At 41.7% G+C, this 22200-nt stretch overlaps 1 protein-coding gene across 4 annotated transcripts in view; it reads left to right on the forward strand.

The window, feature by feature from the left end:
* The window catches only part of RTN1 (reticulon 1), a 381779-nt gene that overhangs the window by 167611 nt on the left and 191968 nt on the right, over positions 1-22200 (forward strand). The window contains exon 1 of one of the 4 annotated variants that reach the window (XM_034993214.1): positions 3177-3525. The exons of the other annotated variants lie outside the window; for them this stretch is intronic. Within the exon in view, the coding sequence (XP_034849105.1) occupies positions 3285-3525 (241 nt within the window). The 5' untranslated portion in view covers positions 3177-3284. Of the gene's footprint in view, positions 1-3176; positions 3526-22200 lie in introns of those variants that run through there. 4 annotated transcript variants of the gene reach the window in all.

Genomic DNA, 22200 nt, shown 5'->3' on the forward strand with positions numbered 1-22200 from the left:
CTTTGCAAATATAAAAATGCAGGCAGAGCTTTTACCATTATAAGCCATTTTCTGGAAATAATCTGGCATGTGCTCTTTTTGTTAATAATATACCTACTTATGTCAGCCCATTTGGTGCTCCCTCAAACCCTGTACAGAAGATACTATTAAAATATCTAGGTTACAGTTGAGGAAACTGAGGCACAGAGCTCTTATGTAACTTCAATATTGAAGCTGGAAAGGATTTCATCTTGGTTAAATTTTGTTACTTGTGGTGCTCTTTTTGCCTGCCCTATACCCCCTTTCGACATGATATAAGGTTTGGTCTAAGTTAAGAAGCTAGTGTTAAATAAATGCTCCTCAACAGATTCCTTCTTTTGAAATAATGAACAAAACTTCTTTTCAAAAAAACAATAGCTTTGTCTTCAAAGACAAAACCTGACAGTTCTTTTGTCTCAACTCTTCTTGCTAAGAATTCTTTAAAAGTGCCAACCTCATTTTTTTTAATCTCCAAAGCATGTTAGAGCAATTCATAACTTAGAGCAACTATGCAAGCCCTGAATTCCACAGCTGTGTGTTATGCCCATAAATCTCCAAATTAGCCAAGTTTTGTCGGTACACAGGGGTGCAAATATAAAATAATGTGGCTAAACATTGGTAATTTCAAACCAAAGCACAACCCTGAAAATTTCTTCACCCAAATAGACGATTATTTGTATATATCCAGAGGTGGGATCTAAAAAAGTAAAGATGGTTGTGAAGATTGCTAAAACTGAAAGAGTGAATACATCTCTTTTCAGCAGAGCAAAACAGAATCATTTATCAAAATAGATATTTCAATTAAATTGGAAGTGAAAATGGAAATTTTCAATTTCCTCTAACAAGTAAAATCTAAATACACCTAACTGGCTATTTCCTCTTCACCTTCTCAATTAGAGTATTGATCAACATCTGATGAAATATGGAAAATAATTAGAATCCTATTTCCAAATTCCTTATCTATTTATGCATAAGGAAGTTAAGAGGCTTGCATAGATATTCCAGTTTCTTAATGATGACTTTCATTAGTGTTTCCCAGGGAAACAAAATAGCATACACTGTGTAATTCTGTATGTAACTCCCTTACCCTAACAATTCTCAAATGTCCAGTACCCACCCGTAACCACTTAATGTTGTATCGTTAGAGTTTACTGTGTTCATGGCATGTTATCAATAATGAAACTGAGAAATTCCATCCGGTATTTCTGATGCTCCGAGGAGTTCTAAACAATAGATTTGAAAGTCTCACAAGTGCCCCCTGATTATACAACAGGATTAAGCTCCATGGAAAGACAGCAGTGGAATAGCTTTTCATCTTAAAGATTTCTTAAACAAGGTTGTTTTTCCCATGGAAAGATTTCAAAAATCATAATGATTCAAGATAACCAAGAATTTTTTTGGTTGTTGTTGACGGAGGGGGTAATTTTTTTTTATAGCTTTATTGAGGTAAAATAGATATACATTAAATTGCACGTATTTATAGTGAAAAATTTGATTAGTTCTGACATATGTATACACCTGTGAAGCTATCATCATAATCAAAATAATGAACATGTCCATGATAATTTTTAAAGATACCAGTAATGTAAAATTTTGGTGATCATCATATTTCCAGGGACATCCGGCACTAGTAAGCCATATTTATTGTCTACTGAGTGAATACATTTTCTCTAATTTATTATCACTGGACATCTTTTGAACAGTGTACTAGAAGAACGAAGGGTTGGGCACAATTTAGACTTTTAGTTTCAGCATTTTTGAGGAGAATCTGAATAGTGCTTAAGTTGGACTTTGAATAAAAAGTCAACAGGTATGTGTGCCTGGGTGGCTCAGTGGGTTAAGCATCTGCCTTCAGCTCAGGTCATGATCCCGGGGACCTGGGATCGAGTCCTGCATCTGGCTCCCTGCTCGACAGGGAGTCTGCTTCTCCCTCTGCCTCTCCCCCACCTCTCATGCCCACAATCTCTCTCTCTCTCTCGCAAAAATAAATAAAATCTTAAAAAAAAATCAACAGGTATGAAACCCTTGATAGGCCTATGGTGGCTTAGCTGTTTCACAACGTCCCAAGTACTTCTACTCCATGTTCCACCTTTTCCAAAGAAAGAGCAATGGATAAGCCTATTCTTCTACCCTGTGTGTTGGCCTGAAATTTATTTTTTTCCCAAACCACATCATTTCATAGACAATTTCAGAACAAATAAGGCACAAGTTTTGTTTGAAAAGATGGCTCCAATACGGGAATAATACATTATAAGCCCACTTCTCTGAGTTCGGTTTATCTTTCAAGTATCTTCCACTTTGTCTGAGACGGCTGTAAAGGAGAGAGAGAAAAAAAAAGCAAGGTTCCTGAGGTGTCCACATTCTCAAATAAAATAGACTGCGCAGACAGCTTATCATTTGCATGACTTTGGCTCAGTGTTTCTGAAAGGAAGCATACCGCTTTTCGTCCTGCCTAGTGACATCCTACTTGCTTTCAGTGCTGGTACCGATGAGGTCTGGCAAGCTTTTTTACGGAGGCTCTCCTGGTAGTTCTTTCCTGTACTCCACTATTTTCAGCCCTGTTCTGGAAACAACAGTTTTTAAGGACGCAGCATTTAACCTCAGGGTTGCAGCTCCCTGTCTCCTGCCAACATTCATCTTCACCCTTCCCCGCGCAGACCCGCGTCCCCTCCACAGCTGATACTGGTCACCCTCAGAACCGTGGCCTTGAGATCTCCAAGCTTCCTTCCTTTGCCCTGAGTCCCAAGACACCAGTCGGGGCTCAAGTTTAGGAGTTGGGAGGGCGGCTTGCCTCATCCGTCACGCTTCGGCTGGGGACTGCTTCTACCTGCTCATCTTCTCCTTAGATCCTTACCAACAGAGAGGAAGGTTCGAGTGGATTTGGCCCATCCCCTAATCGGGGCCTGCCACCGGGGGCCGATGGGGGCCGAGGGAGACCAGGACCAAGCAGGCCATTTTCACCTGCGTAATAACAGGCTTGCGAGTAGCGAGCGGCGGCGGCGGCCGGAGTAGGAGGCGGAGCGCCAGCAGCGGCCGCGGCGGGGCCGGAGGAAGAGGAGGGGAGGAGGAGGAGCTGAAGCGGGGAGAGCGGCAGCCGGCGGCTCGGCCGGAGTTGCGGCGGCGGCGGCGGCGCTAACACCGCGGCCTCCCCAAGCCCCGAGTCCCGGCGGGGGCAGCAGCAGGGAGCGCCCGGCCGCCCAGGCACCGCACCTCGGCCCCGCCAAACCGCCTTCGCCGCGCCGGGGGGTGGGGGGGGGCCGCCAGCCATGGCCACGCCGCCGGATCCCCAAGACGCGCTGCTGCCGCTGGCAGGCTCCGGGTCCCAGTGGTTCGGGGACCGGGGGGAGGGCGAGAACGAAGCGGTGACGCCGACAGGGGCCAAGCCGGCGCCGCAGGCGGGGGAGCCCGGCCGGGCGTTGGGCGCCGGGGCGGGCGAAGCGGCGCCGCGGGAACCGGACTCGGGCCCCGCCCGGCCGCCGCCAGTTGCCATGGAAACTGCATCCACAGGTAAGGCGGGCGGCGGGCGCCGCTGCCCCGCAAATGGCGTCGGGGACGGGGTCCCCCAGCCCGGTCCCCTTCTCCGCATCTCGGCTCTGCACCTCGCTCGCGCTCTCTACCTTGAGCACCAGCCTCAGCCCGCTTCGCCCCGGGCGACTGTAAATGTTGGCGGACTGGTAGAAAACAGGAATTTTTTCCCCCCCAAAGGCTCGGAAGAAGACGAAATACTATCGTTTCATTCTGTTTCATTATCATTGTTATCTCGGCTTTAAAAATTGTCCTCGGAGGCAGACCGCAGCATCCAGGCTGTTGGTGCGCCCGCGTACAAGTTTCTTCCGTCCGCCAAGGGGTTGGGGGCTGTAGGGCCCGCCTGGCCGGTTGCGATGATTTTCTGGGGCGTGTTTGAGCTCGGCGTGCGCGCCAGCTACAGGGGACGCTGACAACAAAGCGACGGGCGGGCCGGCTGCCGCTGGGTCCGGCTGGGTCCGGGGCAGAGCTGTGGCTGAAGTGTTCTTACCCCTTCCCTCCACAAATCGCCACACCCTACGCCCTCCCAGTTCCCCCTCCCTTTCTCCACCTCCCCCTCCCTGCCGCAGAAAACTGAAATCCCAAGGTGTGCGCGTCTCATTCAGGAGGGGCAGCGTTGCCAGAGGGTTGGGAGTTGTGACTGTCCCCGCCCAGAACTGCCCAGATGTCCCCATCTTGCAGGGAGCATTGAAACTTGGAACCCGTCAAGAGCGGCCGGCCTGGCTGCGGTGTGAGAGGGCTTGACTGGTGGTGGTGAGTGAACGAGGCACAGTTTACGGGCAGTCTGGACCCGCCTGGGCATTTGGAAATGGCCTTGGGTTCGGTCACCCTTAGCCTGACCCCCCGTTTCGAGCCGGAGCACGCGGGTGCCCTGCTGGGACCAGGGCCTTGGAGCATCCCGACCAAAGGATGCGGGAGGAGAGCTTCGGGGAGGGGCTGCCGGCCTGGGTAGCCCTGTGTGTCCAGGCAGGGAGTTAGAGGGGGCGGTGCTGTGTTGTTTTCTGAAAAAGCTTTGCTGTAGTGGAATGGGAGTTGTGTAGATGTGAACGTAGTCCTCGAGGATCTGGGGCGGTGGGTGCTTCCGGAAGAGTGGAAAAGGGGTGGGACTGCTTGCGTGTTCTTGGCAGCTGATTTAGGGAAACACCTTTCTTAAGCCACCGCCTCTCTTAAGGGTCATGTGGAGTGCATGAGGTAGCCTTTAATTCTGGTCCAGTACAAAAGATTTGTGCTGAGGAAAGGAGGTTTGGGGAATGCAATAATTAAAACATAACAACATTCTGATGGGAAGAGAAAAAATTGGGACCATAATCAGAAAAAAAAAAGAAAGAAAGAAAGAAAAGAAAACTCCAAGGAAGAAAACCCCATTTGTCATATATTATTATATGAGGGTGTGGGGGTGGGAAGGATTTAAGACTAAGAAAGGCTGCCTAGCCTTTCTTTCAACTTCATCTAAATGAAAACAAAACTCCTTATAATTGCAAAGGAAGATGGAAAAAGATGAAAGACAAAGGGAGGTACATTTTTTGTCGGTTTACCATTACTGTTCTTTGTAGCTCATAGCTCAGAACCTTTATCCACCATCATCAAAGTAAATTATTTCTTTATAAATATTTCCCACCTCCCACTAGTGTCACCAGGGTTCGGGGAAGCTGGGAAAGGAAGCTAGTGCCCTGTGTTCAGTAACACACTATACACTAAAATGAGTTGCTATATATAAAATGTTTAGAACAACTCCTGTCACAAAGTAGCCATTTGCAATTTTAACATTATTATTATTATAGAAAATTATAGAAATACTTTACTTTGCTGAATATGTTGGGGGTTTCCTGTTCTAGATAACAAATACACTGATAAAATGGAACGTGATGATGCTGAGTTTGGATGGGAGGGGGATGAAGGGACAGGAAAGGAGCATATATTTTGCATATTTATATAGAACATTTTTAGTTTATTATTGCTGCTTGAAGGAATGTCTCATATAGTTGTTGATTGTTTAATGTTTTAAATCTATATGTTTCATATTTCTTATACTGGAGAGGCTACTATAAGAGACCTAGATGCTGGAAATGATATCTAAATAAATAGCTAGGTCTTGAAAAATCCAAACAAAATCTGGGCCAGCTTCCTTGTCTGTTATTGTGACAGTTTTATTGCTATAAGCAAAGTCAGTAGGTACATTTTTAACTTTATCAGAGACAAAATCCGGAGGGAGCCTATTAAACACACTGATCTACTTTTTTAAAAAGAATGGTGCTCTTTGGGACTCAAACTAAGAAGTAACTTAGACTTTGAGCGTGATGCACTGTAAACAGATTTTGTTTCTTTTTCAGATAGGATTATAAAGTGTAAGACAGATATTGATATTTTAAAAGCTTTTTTTTTTTTTCTGAAAAACAGCACTAATCATGCCATCTGGACAGAAATTCTGTTATTTATTTTTATACATTGATGGTAATTAAAGTTCCTAAAGAAACAGTCCAAAAAATATTTCTTAGTAATGTCCTGCAATTAATATATGTTTAAATATCATTAAAACTGCACTGTATTTTCAGGTATTCTCATTGCTCCTGTCCCTTTTGTGGATTGGAAATGTTCTTAATAAAAAGTAACACTTTCTGTTAAAGCTACAATTTTTCATGTTGAAATTTGATAATGGGCATGTGAAATGATGTCTATTGCCAAGGGAACATTTAATACACCCTGTGTAGGCTACAACATCTTAGAGTTGTTTAATCATGAATCAGCACCATCATCTAATAACTTTATACAAAGGATGGTAAGAGCAACTGTTTTGTTTTCTCATGATCAGTTATTTTATTCCTGGAAACTATTCAAAGGGAGCATACAATAACACAAGGATAGAAGAATGGCCCTTTGTTTAAAGGAATAATTTAAAATAGAACATTTGAACAAAATGCAGTGGTGAGAAGTTAACTCATGTTCGCTTTGGAAATTAACTCATTGATTGCTTCATGCATGCAAGGCAAAACGAACAGAATGGAGAATGGTCCAGAGAAATCAATATGATTTGCTTCTGTAATATTTACTTACAGATAATTTGACTTAAATTTCTTAAATTGGAGAGAGAGAGAGAGAGAGATTTTTACTTTATTTGGACCACAATGCTCATAAATTCGTATTTTTCAAATGCTGAATGTGATACTCTATTGGGAAAACTATAAATTATCTCTTATGATTTAAGTAACCAGAATATTTATATATCCTGTGTTTATTGTTTAGTATAATAAATTGTACTGTATATATCACTGATCATCTTCTATAATTCATGTGGAGGCTGGATTGAATCTCTTAACTTGTGGGTGTGTTTGATAGATGTGTGTATATTTTTTAATTTGGAGTCATTCCCAGTAATCCCCTTCAGAAGGTGTAAATTTCAGTTTCTGTTTTCTTTCATCTTTTGAGAAAGCTACAGTTATGTTGAAATGAGAAGGCACACTACACTTACAATATTTTATAGAACACATAAGAAGAATAAAAGAGTTTCTAATGTAATTTATTTCTCTGGACATAGCCTCTGGTTACAATCAATAACATTTCTGGCGGAAAGTATGGTATATGTCCTTTCATATAGGGAATTCAAGTCAGGGTGAATTAAAATTTAGAAACATTTACATACCCTAAAAATACATTGATAATAAACTTTATCAAGGCTTCCAGCATCACCTCCTCTTCATGAACTCAACTTTCCTGGAAACCCATCCTGGTCATTGCCCCTCAAATCTACCATAGGCCTTCTTGCCTCCCGTCTCTTTTCTAGGGCATTCATCTGCTTCTGATCCTCCAGGTTTGGAGACAAGTTGTGGATTTTCTTGCTCATAATACTGTATCCTGAATAGCACAGGTTCCAGGAAGTTTTTATTATCTGTAAAGTGAGAAACCATTGAGATTCAATTCAGTTTAGTCAACATTCATTGCCTCCTTTTTGAAAGTATCTGTGCTAAACACAGGTCGTGGTTTCCTAGAAGAGGTGCATCTTTCTGTTTCACATTAGTATTTAGTTTAATGAAACAGTTCCTTTGGTGTCATTTTTCATTTTCCTTATTCCCATGTCATCTCTGGAAGCTTGACTAGAAGGGCATTATAATAATCTAACCCCATGGGCACAAGGGCATGAGCTAGTTTTCGGAGGTCAACACAGGATAAATAAACATGAGCACAACTTGCTCAGACCACCTGGGAAAACAAAATCTATCTATGTATCTATCAGTCTATGGGATTGGGATCAAGAGAAGGGAATATTTTATTTATTTTTTTACTCTGGGGGATTTTAAAGCGTATTTGTAAAGTGATACAAATGATGCAGTTGAGATGGAAAGATGGATAGTGTAGGAGAGAGAGTATGTTTCCTGTAACAGAGTAGGTGAGGGGAATGGATCCAGGGCACGGCAGAGGGCTGATGTTAGATGGATTTAAGGACAGCTTGTGGATATAACTGGAGCAAAGACAGACGAGCCGGGTGGGGAGGGGGGGTGGTGAGAATAGCTAGAGGTTCTCTTCCGACTGCTTCTATTTTCCATGAACTAGGAAGCAAGGTCAAGAGAAGAGTGAAGGCAGGAGTAGAGTTGGAAGTTTGAGAGGAGGGGAGAAAGTATAAAATTGTTGCTAGAATTGCAGAGCGGAAGGATTAGTAGAAACGGAATTCTGAGCAGTCCTGGGGCTCACTTGGAGTTTGTGGTCATGAGTTTGATGTGAGATCAGTTACCATATATGTTATCTTTTTTTTCGGCCATGTTCAGCTGCCTGAGCATTGGTTTGGAGTAAGTGGATGGTTGGACTGGTTTTGTTTTGTTTTTCAGTGAGCATGACAGGAAGAGAGGGGCCATGGAGGTGAACTGTGTGTAAGGCAATGAGGATACTGATGGGTTAAGGAATTTGGGGAAGAGGGAAGGAGGACAAGACGGGGCTGATGCTCAGTGAGAAGATGATATAAATGGTTTGTATGGGCTGGTAGGATAGAAGAACAGATGGGACAGGGATTCCTTAATAAGGGAACTGAAAGGATAAGAGGTGGTCCTTCCAGAGTGGGTGTTTGAGACAGAGATTTAGGAGGGAGTACAGTTATTGAGAAGGAGACTGAGCTGGAGTGGAAGACAAGGTCATTGGAGGAGTGGAGTCCAGATGGCAAGGGCAGGAGTAAAATGATCACCGACACAATTACCGAAATCACAAAGAACCATGGCAGAGATTGGAGAAAGGCAGTGAACTTGGTGCTGATATCTTTAGGAAAGTGGCCTGGGCTTCAAAGCTAGGGGTTTTTCGAGGGGGAGGGAAGAACAGTGTCCTGTGAAATGATAAATGTAAAATTCTGACTCTAGGTTCTGCAAACTCTATTTAATATGTACAGAACGTAGGAGATGCATCTTAAAATAGTTCATTGTGGGGGATGGGAACTTTGAGGGTTGTAATTAACTAAATATGAACTAGTGGTATGGTGAAATTACTAAAATCTCTTATGTAATTTTAGATAATATTAATAGAAAGCCTTGGGTACACATTATATGAGGTAATAATTCATCTAGATTTTGTTCTAGGCAGATTTGGAGTCTTGTACTAAACAATGGGTACCATGCTGTGAGAGACGTTAATGAACTACAGAATGTTGAGAGAAGGGTGACCAGATTGGTGAGGCTTCTAGAAAAAATGCCATTTGAGAAATGGCTGAAGAAATTAATAACTTTTTTGCCACAAGAAAGGAAGAATTAAAGGAGATTTGAATGTTAAATTCAAATACCAGAAGCACTCTTCTGAAGCCAAGACGTGACCCGGGCGATTTCACAGGGCAGAATTGGGAGGGTGGTCAAATTAGAGAAGTAGATTCCTACTTAGTGAAGGAGAAAGTTCTACTAACTAGAACTACCTGGAAAAGAGATAGGTTGCCTGTCAGTTAATGATATTCAAGCAAAAGTGAGGTTGTTGTTTATTGGAGGAAACTTCGAAAGGAAGGTATTAGTTATACCAACATCTTTATACCTTCCTAAAAGAAAACAATGTGCCTAAATTACATTGTGGTTGTTAACATGGACATACTTCTCAAAAGCGAACAGCATCCTAATGAAACCAGAAAGAGTCCATCACAAAACACATAGTTAACTCCAGATTGACTAGCTAAAATGCACTCTCCACAAAATTGTGGCCTCCTTGAAATTCTCTAGTTCTCCATTGTTAAGAAACACTCCTTAATGTAACATACTTGCTTAAGAACTACACAATTAAAAAAAAAAAGAACCACACAATTTTATCCAGTTTAGGGTTATTAACCTAAATGTGAAGCATGATATTTGCAAGTATCTCTTTTATTTATTCTTTTTCCTGAGCTATCTTTTTCATTTTTTGCTAACATATCTAATTCCATAGATATTCAACATATTCTAAAATGTTTGGGGAATTCATTAAATAATTTTGTAGTGCTAAAAGCATCATCTGAATCTCTCCTTAGTCCTCTGCCTCCCTACCTATACATTTATGTGAGATTATTCATTGTAAAACCATGTTTGCTGGGTTTCCTAATGAGTTACATTTCTAGCTGGAACAGTTCTGCATTCTAACTTCCATCTCCAATCCCCAAATGGATTTTCTAATTCATCTACTGCATGAGATTATTATAAAACCAGTTACAGACCGAATTCTTGCTTTTTTTTTTTAAAGGTGGTTACAAAGTTTTAATTCTGTTTTTATTCAGCTTTGCTTATTAAGATTTCTCTTCCAACTAAAATGAAATGTGAATGAGATAAAATAATTTGAATTTTTCATTTCATTTATAAATAATGAGCAAATGATAAGAGAACAGGTAGATCTCCTGGAATCCTGTGTGTCAGTGGTTTTTTTTTCTTTTTTTTTTTATGTTAATGTCCATACATTACATCATTAATTTTTGATGTAGTGTTCCATGATTCATTGTTTGCGTATAACACCCAGTGCTCCATTCAATATGTGCCCTCTTTAATACCCATCACCAGGCTAACCCATTCCCCCAACCCCCTCCCCTCTAGAACCCTCAGTTTCTCAGAGTCCAAAGAAGAAGATAGCAAATTCTTGCTTCTTGAATGTGGGGAATTTGTTGAAGATATCACATCTTTCAAAAATACCTAGACCTCAAATTTTGTTTTAGGCCTAGCAAATCTTCGTGCATTTTAAAAAAAACATCTCTTGGATAACAAAAAATTGTGTGTGTGCAAGTTATTGCTGATCTAGTTGATGAGCGTAAGAATAAAAACCAATCTCATGTCTATTTTTGGCATGAATTTTGCAACTGATCCTGAAAAATCAGGGCTTCTGAAAATGTGGTCTGTAGATTGTCTGCTTCAGGATCACATGAGGTAATCCACAGACTTCATACTAGGGAAACAAGCCTGCCAGATGCATATTAAAACTTCAGGAAGCACTCATGTATTGAATCCCCTCCTTATGCTTGGCATTTTGCTAGGAGCTGTGGGCAGTAGAGAACATGAGCTATATCTCCCTTTCCCCGTTCTTCTGAGCTTATTGTCTAGATGGGAGATAAGACAAACTCACACAAAACAAAGGTAAACAAGTCAGAGGACAGCCTGCTGGCTGGATGGTTGTTACAAGCTCTAAGCGCTGTGCACATTTCATGATTTTATGGGTCCCAGAGTACCTGGTTTTTTGAAAGAGGTGGAGTGTGACCTACCTAAAGGATAGAATGCAAATGAGCAGAAGTGAGCTGAAAGACAGTTTGGGTGAAGGGAGAAACATGGGTAATGACTTGGGGATGACCAATGACTAGGCTGGTTTAACCTGTCCAGCTAGGTGAGGGGATACAGATTCTGGGGGGCTTGAAAGCTACTCACAGGACTCTAGACTCCTTGTATATGGATTCTGGGACCTTTAAAGGTTGATGGGTGGGGGAAGTAATATTATAAAGCTGTGCTAAGGAGGATTAGTCAGACAGTGGCATAGAAGATGAACTTAGTGGGGAAGGCTGACCCACTATCAGTGTCATGGCCTTGAATAAATAGCCATGGGATGAAAGAGGAAAAAAGATGAGTGGCTCCCCAGGAACATTCAATAGGACTTTGTGACTGACAGGATATGGGGTGTGAGGAAAGGAATAAGTCAACTCTAAAGTTCCATGTCCTGTGGCTGGGAGGATGTTGATGTTCTAGAGAGGTAGAAAGAGGGAACTGTTTAGAGAGGTGAGGATCACAGATTCATTTTTAGTCATGTGGGGCTTGATACGATGATAAGCCCCTTGAGTGGAAATCTCCACTTGGCACTGAAGATAAAGGAGTGGGTTTTAGAGATAAGAACAGGATTGTTGATATAGATTTAGAAGATTACAAGAGAAGTTATAGAATAAATAAATAGATTTTTGAAAGAGAGTATGTTGTATGGGAAGAACAAAAGGCCAAGAATGGAGCATGAGCTCATTGCCTCTTACTAGCTGAGTGGCATCAAGCAAGTTTTTGAACCTCCACGAGCCTCAGACTCCATAGTACTATATATGGTACTGGGTCCTGTAGAGGGTCTGGCAGTCAAATGGTAATTACTCGTTTTTTTTTTAATATTTTATATATTAGAGAGAGAGAGTGCACACAAGCAGGGGAGTGGCTCAAATGGTAATTACTCTTATAATTAGAGTATCATGGAAGCCAAGATGGCATGGTGTAGAATGAGCTCTGACTAAGAAAGCAGATTTTTTAAAGATTTATTTATTTCAGAGAGAGAAAGCACATGAGCAGGGGGAGGGGCAGAGGAAGAGGGAGACAGACTCATCGCTGAGCAGGGAGTCCAACGTGGGGCTCAATCCAAGGACCCTGAGGTCATGACTTGAGCCAAAATCCAGAGTCAGATGCTTACCTGACTGAGCCACCTAGGCGCCCCTGAGAGATTTATCTCATCTTGGCTTTGGCACCTAATATCATGTCAATGTGACACTGTAGGGCAAATCTGCTTTACGGCTCAGTTTCTTCATATATAAAATGGGCATGATACTCTTGTCCTGGCTATTTTACAGAGGTGTCGTGAAGATAAAATGAAGTAACATGGGGAGGTAAATGCAAATTGCAAATAACTAATTATCTGGAAGGTGCTATTAATAGGAAGCCTGGTCAGCACACTGTCAGATGCAGAAGAGAGGTCTAGGAGAACAAAGCCCGAGAAAAAGTCATGCTACCTTAGTCGTAGGCTTTTTAATAGAAAATGCTTGCTGTGCTTACCTGGACCTCAGCCAAATCTCAGCAGGGAGTGGGGAGAGCACGGAAGAACTAGTGCTGGGAGAAGTCCGTCCTGGTGAAGCACATTAGAAGACATTTTGGCTCTGGGGAGTACAGTTGGAGTGGTGACCTGCCTCCCTCCTCAGGTCCTAATGAGTGATCTGTGACTGGATCTGTGACAGAGCTGAGGTGTGCCCATGGGGGCCAGCTGGAGTGAGTGCAGACAGCAGAGGGAAGGGCAATGAATGTAGAAAGCTGTCCTAGGTATGCAGAGGAGTTGGTTTGGAAGAGGCTGCTTCTCTCACCAAAGAGGGTATGACAATGAAAGCCAGATCCTGCCACTACCTACCTCCGCCCCTCCCCCCGCACCTCTTGCCCTGAGGGCAAGACTAAATCTGCTGGTCCTGTGGGCTCTTGGGTATCTGCTGGATAGTCTTATAGCTCTGTAGGTTAGTCTTTTATAGATAGACTAATGCCTCTGGAAAGATGGAGCAAATACACTTTTCTTTATCCTCTTGCTAAGTATAGCCAAAACGCCTGAACGCTGTATATAAAATAAACATAAAAAGACTCTGGAAGGTGGAGAGAAGAAGGCAGACTTACTAGGGACCTTGGGATCTGAGAAGGGACACACGGTGAATTCTCTGGGTTTTCTTTTTCCCTCATCTAGTTCAGACTGGATATGGTAGAAGCCAGCCATGGGGAAAAGGCCAATGGGCACAGACAAAAAGCACCCACAAGAAAACCTGTTCTCTCCAGCCAGATGACCAGGAAAGGAGCAGCCTAGCAAGACCGAGAACTTTTTGACAATAACTTCTCTGCTCCAGCCAAACACCGCAAAATATACTGCTTGCCCCCCCATCCCTGTCCCACCAGCAGAAGCCAAGCCGGGAGCCTAGACTTCCACCCCTGGGAAGCTGTAAGGGGCATCCCAACAACCGGCCCTCACCACAACCCCAGTGCCAGTGGGCACCATGTGGGAAGCCTGGACTTCCACCCAGCATAGGCCTGCCAGCTAGTGCAGTATCAGGGGAAGCCGAGTGGAGAGGCAGGTGTTTCAACACTGCTCACTGGTAGTAAGACTGAGTGGAGAACCTAAACTCCACCCCCTTCCTGCCTCAGGGGGTAATAAGGCAGCACCCTTCTTCCCTGTTAGTGTGGCATTTACATAAGATCTGTAGTCTCATAACAAAACACCCCAAATGTCCAGATTTTAATTGAAAATCACTTGTCAGTACCAAACCCCAGGAAGATCTGAATGTAAATGACAAGGGCTAATCAAAACCAAGATTACACAGATGTTGGAATTATCTGACAAGAATTTTAAAGCAGTCGTCACAAGAATGCAAGAATAAGCAATTATGAACACACTTGAAACAAGTAATAAAATGGGAAGTCCCAGTAAGGAAATAGGAAGTTTCAGTGAAAAAAATAGGAGATATAGTAAAGAACCAAAGGGAAGTTTTAGAACTGAGAAATACAATCGCTGAAAGACTTGAAGAGAAAAAAACACAATTCAGTGGGTGAGCTCAACAGTAGAATGGAAAGGCTAGAGGGAAGAATCGGTGAACTTGCAGATAAACAACAGAAGTGACTGATTTGAACAACAGAAAGAAAATAGGCTGAAAATAAAAGTGAATGAATAGTAAAACCCTTCCAACTCTGCAGCTCAGGCATGTTTACTGGGCCTTGTTCCCTTTCTCCAGTGTTCCCTGAGTGTTCACGCGAAAAGACCACAGTGAAAACAGACTGAGAGGTATGTGCCGTGGCTTTGCAAAGTACATCAAGTCTAAGCTGTGTTGGTCTAGATATGGGTTGTACGGAGAAGAACCCAACAGCACATTTTAAGTCCTTGAGCTATTTTCTGTATTTATAATACTCACTGGTTTCTGACACTCTCGTACTTAGGTAACTAAATATATGCACATATTAGCTGAAGTATTTATTTAACAAGCACTTATGTGGCACCTACAATGTGTTCTGGCTCCTTACATTTCATTGTTGTAACTACCCAGTGAAGCAGGTGTAGTTATCTATCCCATTTCACAGATGAGTAAGTGGAGATAGAGGTTAAGTGATTTGCCTCAGGTCATGCAGTAGTAAGTGGCAGCCCAGAGATTTGGCTCTAGAGTCTGTGCTCTTAATTAGCGCACCCCTGCCTGTTTTGGGCGTTTCTTATGCAACATCTATTTTATGATCTCTGTAGTATAAGCTGCATGCTCATAAGGCATCACCCTGTATGAAAGCCTATCTGAACTAGAGTGAGAGAGAGAGGCTAGGTGAAGGGGACGGTAGCTAAAATGTGGATTGATAGAACTTGAGAGTCCGTAGGAACCTCAGCTGAAAGAAACTGTTACATTTAAAAGTGGAGGTTTGACGGGGACAGTTGTAAAATGTTGCAATGGGATCCTCAAACTACTGAAAAACAGAATGGGAGGGTCATGGGGAAACTGCAACACATATAAAGAAAAAAATAGAGGAGTCTTAGTTAACTAGAAGTTATCTCTAAGTCAGTGGGCTGAACCGGCTGCCCCCAAGGAGATGGTTGGTCTCTGTTAAGCAGAGGTATGTGGTTTTGGCCACGGCGGGGGTGGGGGTGGGGCTGCTGGGAAGGTGTTGACTGCCCGTGTGGCTAGGTGGGGTCCCAAGTGCAGTAGGAGTGCCAGAATGGAAGATGGTGCAGATGGTAGCAGAAACCTTGACTCTAGTTGAAAGAACTGAGGATTTGCAGCCTGCACAAGAGAAGATAGGATGGGTTATGACAGCTATCTAAAAATACATGAAGAACTGTCAAGTGGCATGGTGCTGAATATGTTCTGTGTGACTCTGGAGGATGGAGCTGTGGTCAATCAGAAGTTATGCTGTGAAATATGAAAGTAGCCAGGACTGCCCCATATGGTGATAAGTTTCTTGTCACTGGAGGTTTGTAAGCATAGCCAGGCTGGTCATTTATATGATAGAGGGGATATAATAGAGAAGATACATTGGGTTAGTAATTTTTTATCCTTCAGGTTCATAGACCCCCCCCCTCCCCCAAACACACACACTTAGTCTGATGAGAGCTTTGGGATCTCTGCCCAGGAAAATGCACTTATAAACACCATTTTGCACACCAATTCTGGGATTTTTCAGAAGCTTTTTATGGATGGAGGAATTAAATAACTTTCCAACTCTTAGAAATCGATCATTCCAGATAACCTCATATAGATCCCTGTTTATACAAGGGCACTAGTTTTACAATTCAGTAAAACCTCAGTGAATCATCCATTTATTTATTCAACAAATATTTATTAAGCACTCTCTAGATGTGTGTGTGTACGAGGTATGTACTAGGTATGAGTAGGTGACACATAAATGCATCACCAGAATATAAAAAAAATGCAGTAGAGTAACAATATAGCCAGACCATGAGGAAGAACAGTCTGTATTAAGGAAAGAGTCTGCATTCCATAAATGCTGTGTTGTTAGTTTCAAGAATATGCTGTAACTGAATTTGTGTCTCTCAAAGGGTTCCCAAGCCATGTTCTTCCTAAACTGGCTATGGCGAAGTGGAAGAGAGTGTGGACCTACGAGTTGCCATACCGGATTCCAGTCTCAGCTCTTCCAATGGCCAGTAGCTAGTCTCAGCCTCTGTGAGGAGGGCTAAATGGTAGCTCTAGGTAAACCTGCAGTCTCCAGGTAAATGAGGTATCACTTGTTCATCTGCTGCTTTTGGGTATGCTGTAACTTCTGTGTACACTGTAGTCATTGCTAAAGGTTTGGGAACCAGTTGTTATTTAAGGCAGCATCCCTTTACTGTTATTATCAGGAGATGCTTAAGGAAGGGGTAAGAGAAGATCTTACTTCTCCCTCTCGTATCCCCACCGGCATCTAATGCTACAGTAAGTAAACAAACAAATAATCTCTGATGTGGACAAGTGATGTTTTCTCAGTTTTATGTAAAGTGTGCCTACGATTTTTAAAAATTCTGTACTACTTTCATTTGTGTCTGAATACTGGGCCTTGTACCCTTTCTCCAATGTTCCCTGAGTGTTCACGCGAAAAGACCACAGTGAAAACAGGGTGATTCCTACACAAAGGCAGCTTCAGAATAAGTCACCTGGCTCTGCCTCCAGCCAGCCTGTGGCCCCTAAGCCCTATAATCTAGGAAATTTTGGAGTGGCCCCTACTATTAATATGTTTATCAAATCTTTTATTATAGATAATACAACAGTAAATTGCAACTCAGCATGTTTGCATTACCGGAATTGAACCTGAGTGAGTTTATTTTTTTAATCAAATCCATGGTGTTAGGGAAGTTTTTCTATTTTATTTCACCGGAAAGGTGAAAAAGAACAAACAACTAGTACCGTTTCCTAGAAATTGCATAATCTTTTAAAGGCCAAGCAGTTTATAATTTGGATGTTTGCATATCAGAAGTCTCAAAAGAATCAGTTTCATTTCCATAAATAATGTGGAACAATGTTTAAAAATTTGTTTGAAAGGGGAGGCAATGTACTTTCTACAGAAATATCCTGTCTTGCAGGTAAACATGTATTACGAGTAGAGAACAGTTTGTGGTGGGCTCTCAGGCCATTTGTGCTACGTTTTTTTTTCTTTTTAGGTATAGTACTCTGCTTTGTGCTCAGTACTTATTTAACCATTATAATAACTTCTAGGAACATTGATTCCTAAATGAAATCTCCACCAATTTGTTAACCAAAAAGCTCTGCCATTCTGTCAGATGGGGGACTCAAGGTCAACTTCTAACTGTATCACTTAACAAGTAATGATTGGATTTCCCCTGTGATCATTTGTGTGAAAATGTCTTTTAGATATTGATTTGATATTAAATGCTCCATTGTATAATGAATCTTGTGAAGTATAGTTTTCAGTTCATAAAAGGGAAAATTGGCACATAAGTTGAAAACAAGAGCCTAGAACTTCTTTTCTTCTATGAAGGACTCTGTCTTGCAGGGAAAAAAGAAACCAGCAGAGGACTGTGTATGAGTTAAGTGGAACTTAATTCAGTTGATTTTCTTAGTCATATGGAAGTATTTAATTCCACAGCCTTGTTTTAAAATTATAAAAACAAGGGCGCCTGAGTGGCTCAGTCAGTTAAGCGTCCATCTCTTGATTTAGGCTCAGATCATGATCTCAGGGCTGTGGGATCAAGCCGGACTCTGCGCTTAGCGGGGAATCTGCTTGAGATTCTCTCTCTCCCCTCTCCCTCTGCCCCCACCCCCTGCGTGTGTGTGCACATACGCTTTCTCTCTCTCAAATAATAAATCTTTAAAAAATATATAAAAACAATGTTTGCAAGAGAAAAAAACTTACAATCTCATCTTCTTTGCACAGTTCTTAGTGCCAACATTGTATAGTGGTTTGAGGGGTCAATGAAATATTTGTAATGCTTGACACTTAGTGAGGACCTTACAAATGTTTGCCATTCTTATTATTGTTTTTAATTCCCTATTAATTTTTTTCATTTGCATAATAATCACTAACCTTCCTTAAGTGTTAGAATGGATGAAGCGCTGATGTCATTTATCTAGTGATCCTCATTTTACAAATGTCAACTCTGAGAACGGCCAAAGCCACATCTCTGACTGAGGTGATAGGGATGAAGAGAGGGATGGTGATGGAGGAAGAAAGCTTGACCCTTGGAATGGGCACAAATAGAATAACGGAGAGGGAAGGTAGAGGAATATATATATGGATTTGTAAAAAAAAAAAAAAAAGAGGAAAAGAGAGGTAGCAAAGCTTTCCTAAATTCTAAAATTGGGGTTCTTGGCCTTACTTTCCTCTGAAATTATAATTTGCATCTTTTTAATTGTTTAGAGACTTTTTCTAAGTGGAGTGACCTCAGCAGGCCCCTGAAGCTCAGGGGTGGAAGCTTGGGGTGTTCTGTGCAGGGCTGCCCAGAGCTTTCTCACCTGCAGGCTGAATGAAATCAAATAATGGGCTGAATCAGGCCTGGGGGCCAAAATGTTCCTTCTTCCATCTGGGGATTTTCCAGAGGATTTACATTAGCTTTATCTAAATGGAGAAAAAATTAGCTCAGAGTTTTCTCTCAGAAATAAGGGATTATTTGTAAACTTTTCTCTGCACAACCAGTCCTGAGGTTCACAAATGCTGTGGTTTGGAGAGCAATATCAGAGAATTAACTGGTTTTACTTTATCATGCTCACATATAAAAATGTACTCTATACCTTGACTGAGAAATGGGGGTAGTTAAGGAAAAGAAAGGAAACAGAACAAAGTGAAGAACATTAACATTTATTTAGCACATAGGGCGATGCAAGCAGCACATGATACACATTTTATATACCTTCTTAGGTTGGCTTTAGTATCAGTGGCCTAGGTAGTAGGAAACTGCACTGTCATTTGGTTAATCTGAGCAGCGGTGACCACTAATTTTCGTAAGTCCCTTTATTTGTTTCCAGCCAGGGCCAGAAAGTAGACATAGAACAGGAGTCTTCCAGTGAGATCTCACAAGGCTGATTACGAGAGGGGACCAGATGTTGGGGTTCAAGTCCTAGCTGGTGACACATAATGCATTTTCAGAAATGTTTAGTTAAACCACATTCTTTTGGGGGGCCTGCTGAAATAGCCAGCTAAGGATTTGGGGTCCTCCCCATCCTTTCATCAATGATGATTTATGTATGTGTACTTGTTCATACTGCATCAAATACATGAATTTTTTTTCTCCTTGTCTAGATGAAGGCCCCTCGAGGCAGGTGTCAAGTCTCCAATAGTCTATAATCCCTAGCAGGGGATCAAACATAGCAGTGTCAGAATTTCATCATTTGATGATTTATTTCGTTCTTCTTTTTTTTTTTTTTCAGAGGCAACTCACATTAATATAATTGGGGGATAATTTTATGTTTATAATTTGATTTTTTTTATTATGTTAATCATCATACAGTGAATCATGGAACACTACATCAAAAACTAATGATGTAATGTATTTCACTCTTTGCTTACATAAAAAGATATTAATACCATATTGGGGCCATAGCACATTTTCATAAGCTTTCAGCATTTGCAGAATCGATGACAATTCGAATTTAGAAGTAGGATTTGGATCTTTTATGTATAACTCATGTTGACCACTATTAAATCAATTACAATGTAAATTCTTACTCCTGTTTATATGAATTCTAAGAATAATCAAAAAATGTCGTATGTCCTACCACTTTGAATTTCTTTAAAAACTCTCGAGTGCTAACTTAAAATTAAGAGTTCTTGGCAGTTATGATTAAAAATGATAAATGAATTCTGTTAACGTTTTTTAAATTAATTGAGTGGATGCCCTTGATAAGGTGTTCAATTATCCTGGGAATTTACATAATAAAATGCAGTAGTTTGCGCCGAGATTAGTTTGACGCACTTGTCATTACCAGCCCCTCCTTAGCACCTGGCGGCTCACCTGGCGGTTCACCTGGCGGTTCAGCCTTCAAAAAGGGGATGTGACATTGAGGTGCAGACCATTACAGGTTAGATCCTCATTTTCTATTAATAATAGGAATAACAATGGTGAAGTAATTTTTCATTAGTTGGTAGGTTGCAAGACATTACAGTCCTTTCAATTCAATTCTCGCCCTTTGAAATCTGGGCATTTACTTGAGATGAAAGAGGCCCCACAGAAATGGGGCTTGAAAGCAGGTTTGGGCCTGGTGAAAAAATTATTTCAGGTGGCCCAGCAAAGATGGCCTGGCTGAAAGTCTTCATATGGGCTTTGGAAATAAATTTAGGTCCTAGACCCACCTCCTGCCTGCCAGGGTGGGCAGTCTGTGCCAGCTTCCTCCGTCCCTCCTGGGCCCTGCCTGTGTGTGCTGCACTCTTCACATGGCAGCAACAGTCTGTGGGTCCAGCAGTTAGACCTGTTCAGAAGCACATGTAGCATGAAGGGCATTCTCCGTATGGAAGGTTCAAGCAGAGACTGCATGATCTCTTTTCAGGGATGTTTTAAAAGGAGGCTTATTTTCAAGTGGGAAGTTGAACTAGATTACTTCCAATATTCTTTATATCCCTTTTGTCTCAGCATTCCATGACTTTATTATAAAAACTGGGATTTGTTATGCATATGTGAATGACTTTAAATTGACACATACATTTTTAATATTGGGGCTTTATATCTTTAGCTAAAACTTGCAGGAGCCCATATGAGCCAACCAACACACCAATAATCTAAGTGAACAAGTCATTTTAATACTGAAAAACATTTTCCACTTGTTATTTTTATGGCATGATCAGATAAAATGTCTTTGATTAGTAAAGCGGAAATGTTGATTAATCACTATGTTCTTTAAAATGCTGTTGGTAGACAAAAATATTTTATAAAGCAGTGTTCATGAGGGGCAATGATGAAAGATGGGCACTAAATATTCATTATTATACACTTACATGCCAGGTATTATGCTAAGTGCTGTTTTTAAAAATTTAAGAACGTTTTTTAAAAAACTCTTTTCTCAAGAAACTGATAGTTTAATGAAAGAGATAAATAAGGCAACAATTATATTTTATTGTGGAGAAATATTTACATAATGCCATGTCAAGCATCTTAACAGAAGGGAAGATTGGAAAAAGCTTTTTACTGCAAGTGGTTCTGAAACTGACTTTTTTTTTTTTTAAAGATTTTATTTATTTATTTGAGAGAGAGAGAATGAGAGACAGAGAGCATGAGAGGGAGGAGGGTCAGAGGGAGAAGCAGACTCCCTGCTGACCAGGGAGCCCAATGTGGGACTTGATCCCGGGACTCCAGGATCATGACCTGAGCCGAAGGCAGTCTCTTAACCAACTGAGCCACCCAGGCACCCTGAAACTCTAGGTTTCTATAATGGTGATGAAGGGGTACAAAGCTCTTTATTTCCATTTGTCTTTAAGCCTCTGGATTATTCCTGGTTCACAAGTAAAATCAGCCTCCTCGAAGTGGCCGCTTCTATGACAGTGTGTATGGCTTTCAGAATTGGACAGACTGTGTATCACAAACGGGTGTGCAGACACCTGGCTAAGGACCAAGGGCACTCAAAACCAGACTAGACAAAGTCAATTTTCTCCAGTAGTAAGCCTCTTAAAGCATTGGTTTTTATAACAAAATAAATTGATGCATTAGGGAGGAAATTCACATGCAGTTGTCAAATGTGAAACTTTAAACTTCCTGCAAGATGCATCTAGGTTACATTCACAGGCCCTTGGGATACACACTACCTCATCGTTTTCTGTGATGCTTATTTAGTTGGAAATATTTGAGGAACACCAGGCAGAAAGGTGTCTGGGTAGGTGCTCTGGGGTGAGGACTGAGCACCTTAAGAACAAGGTGGCAGCTGAGCGTATGTGTGTGTGTGTGTGTGGACATGTGCATGCACCAGCTCATAGGTATGGGTACTGAGATGAGAAGAATGCCGACCTTGATGAATGATGTCTGCCATGTGTGAAAATGAGAAGGGAGAGACGCAAAGCTGGGCCAGGATTTATCCCT

Source organism: Mirounga leonina, unplaced genomic scaffold (assembly GCF_011800145.1).
Source record: "Mirounga leonina isolate KUSES-001 unplaced genomic scaffold, KU_Mleo_1.0 Mir_82, whole genome shotgun sequence".
Taxonomy (NCBI): domain Eukaryota; kingdom Metazoa; phylum Chordata; class Mammalia; order Carnivora; family Phocidae; genus Mirounga; species Mirounga leonina.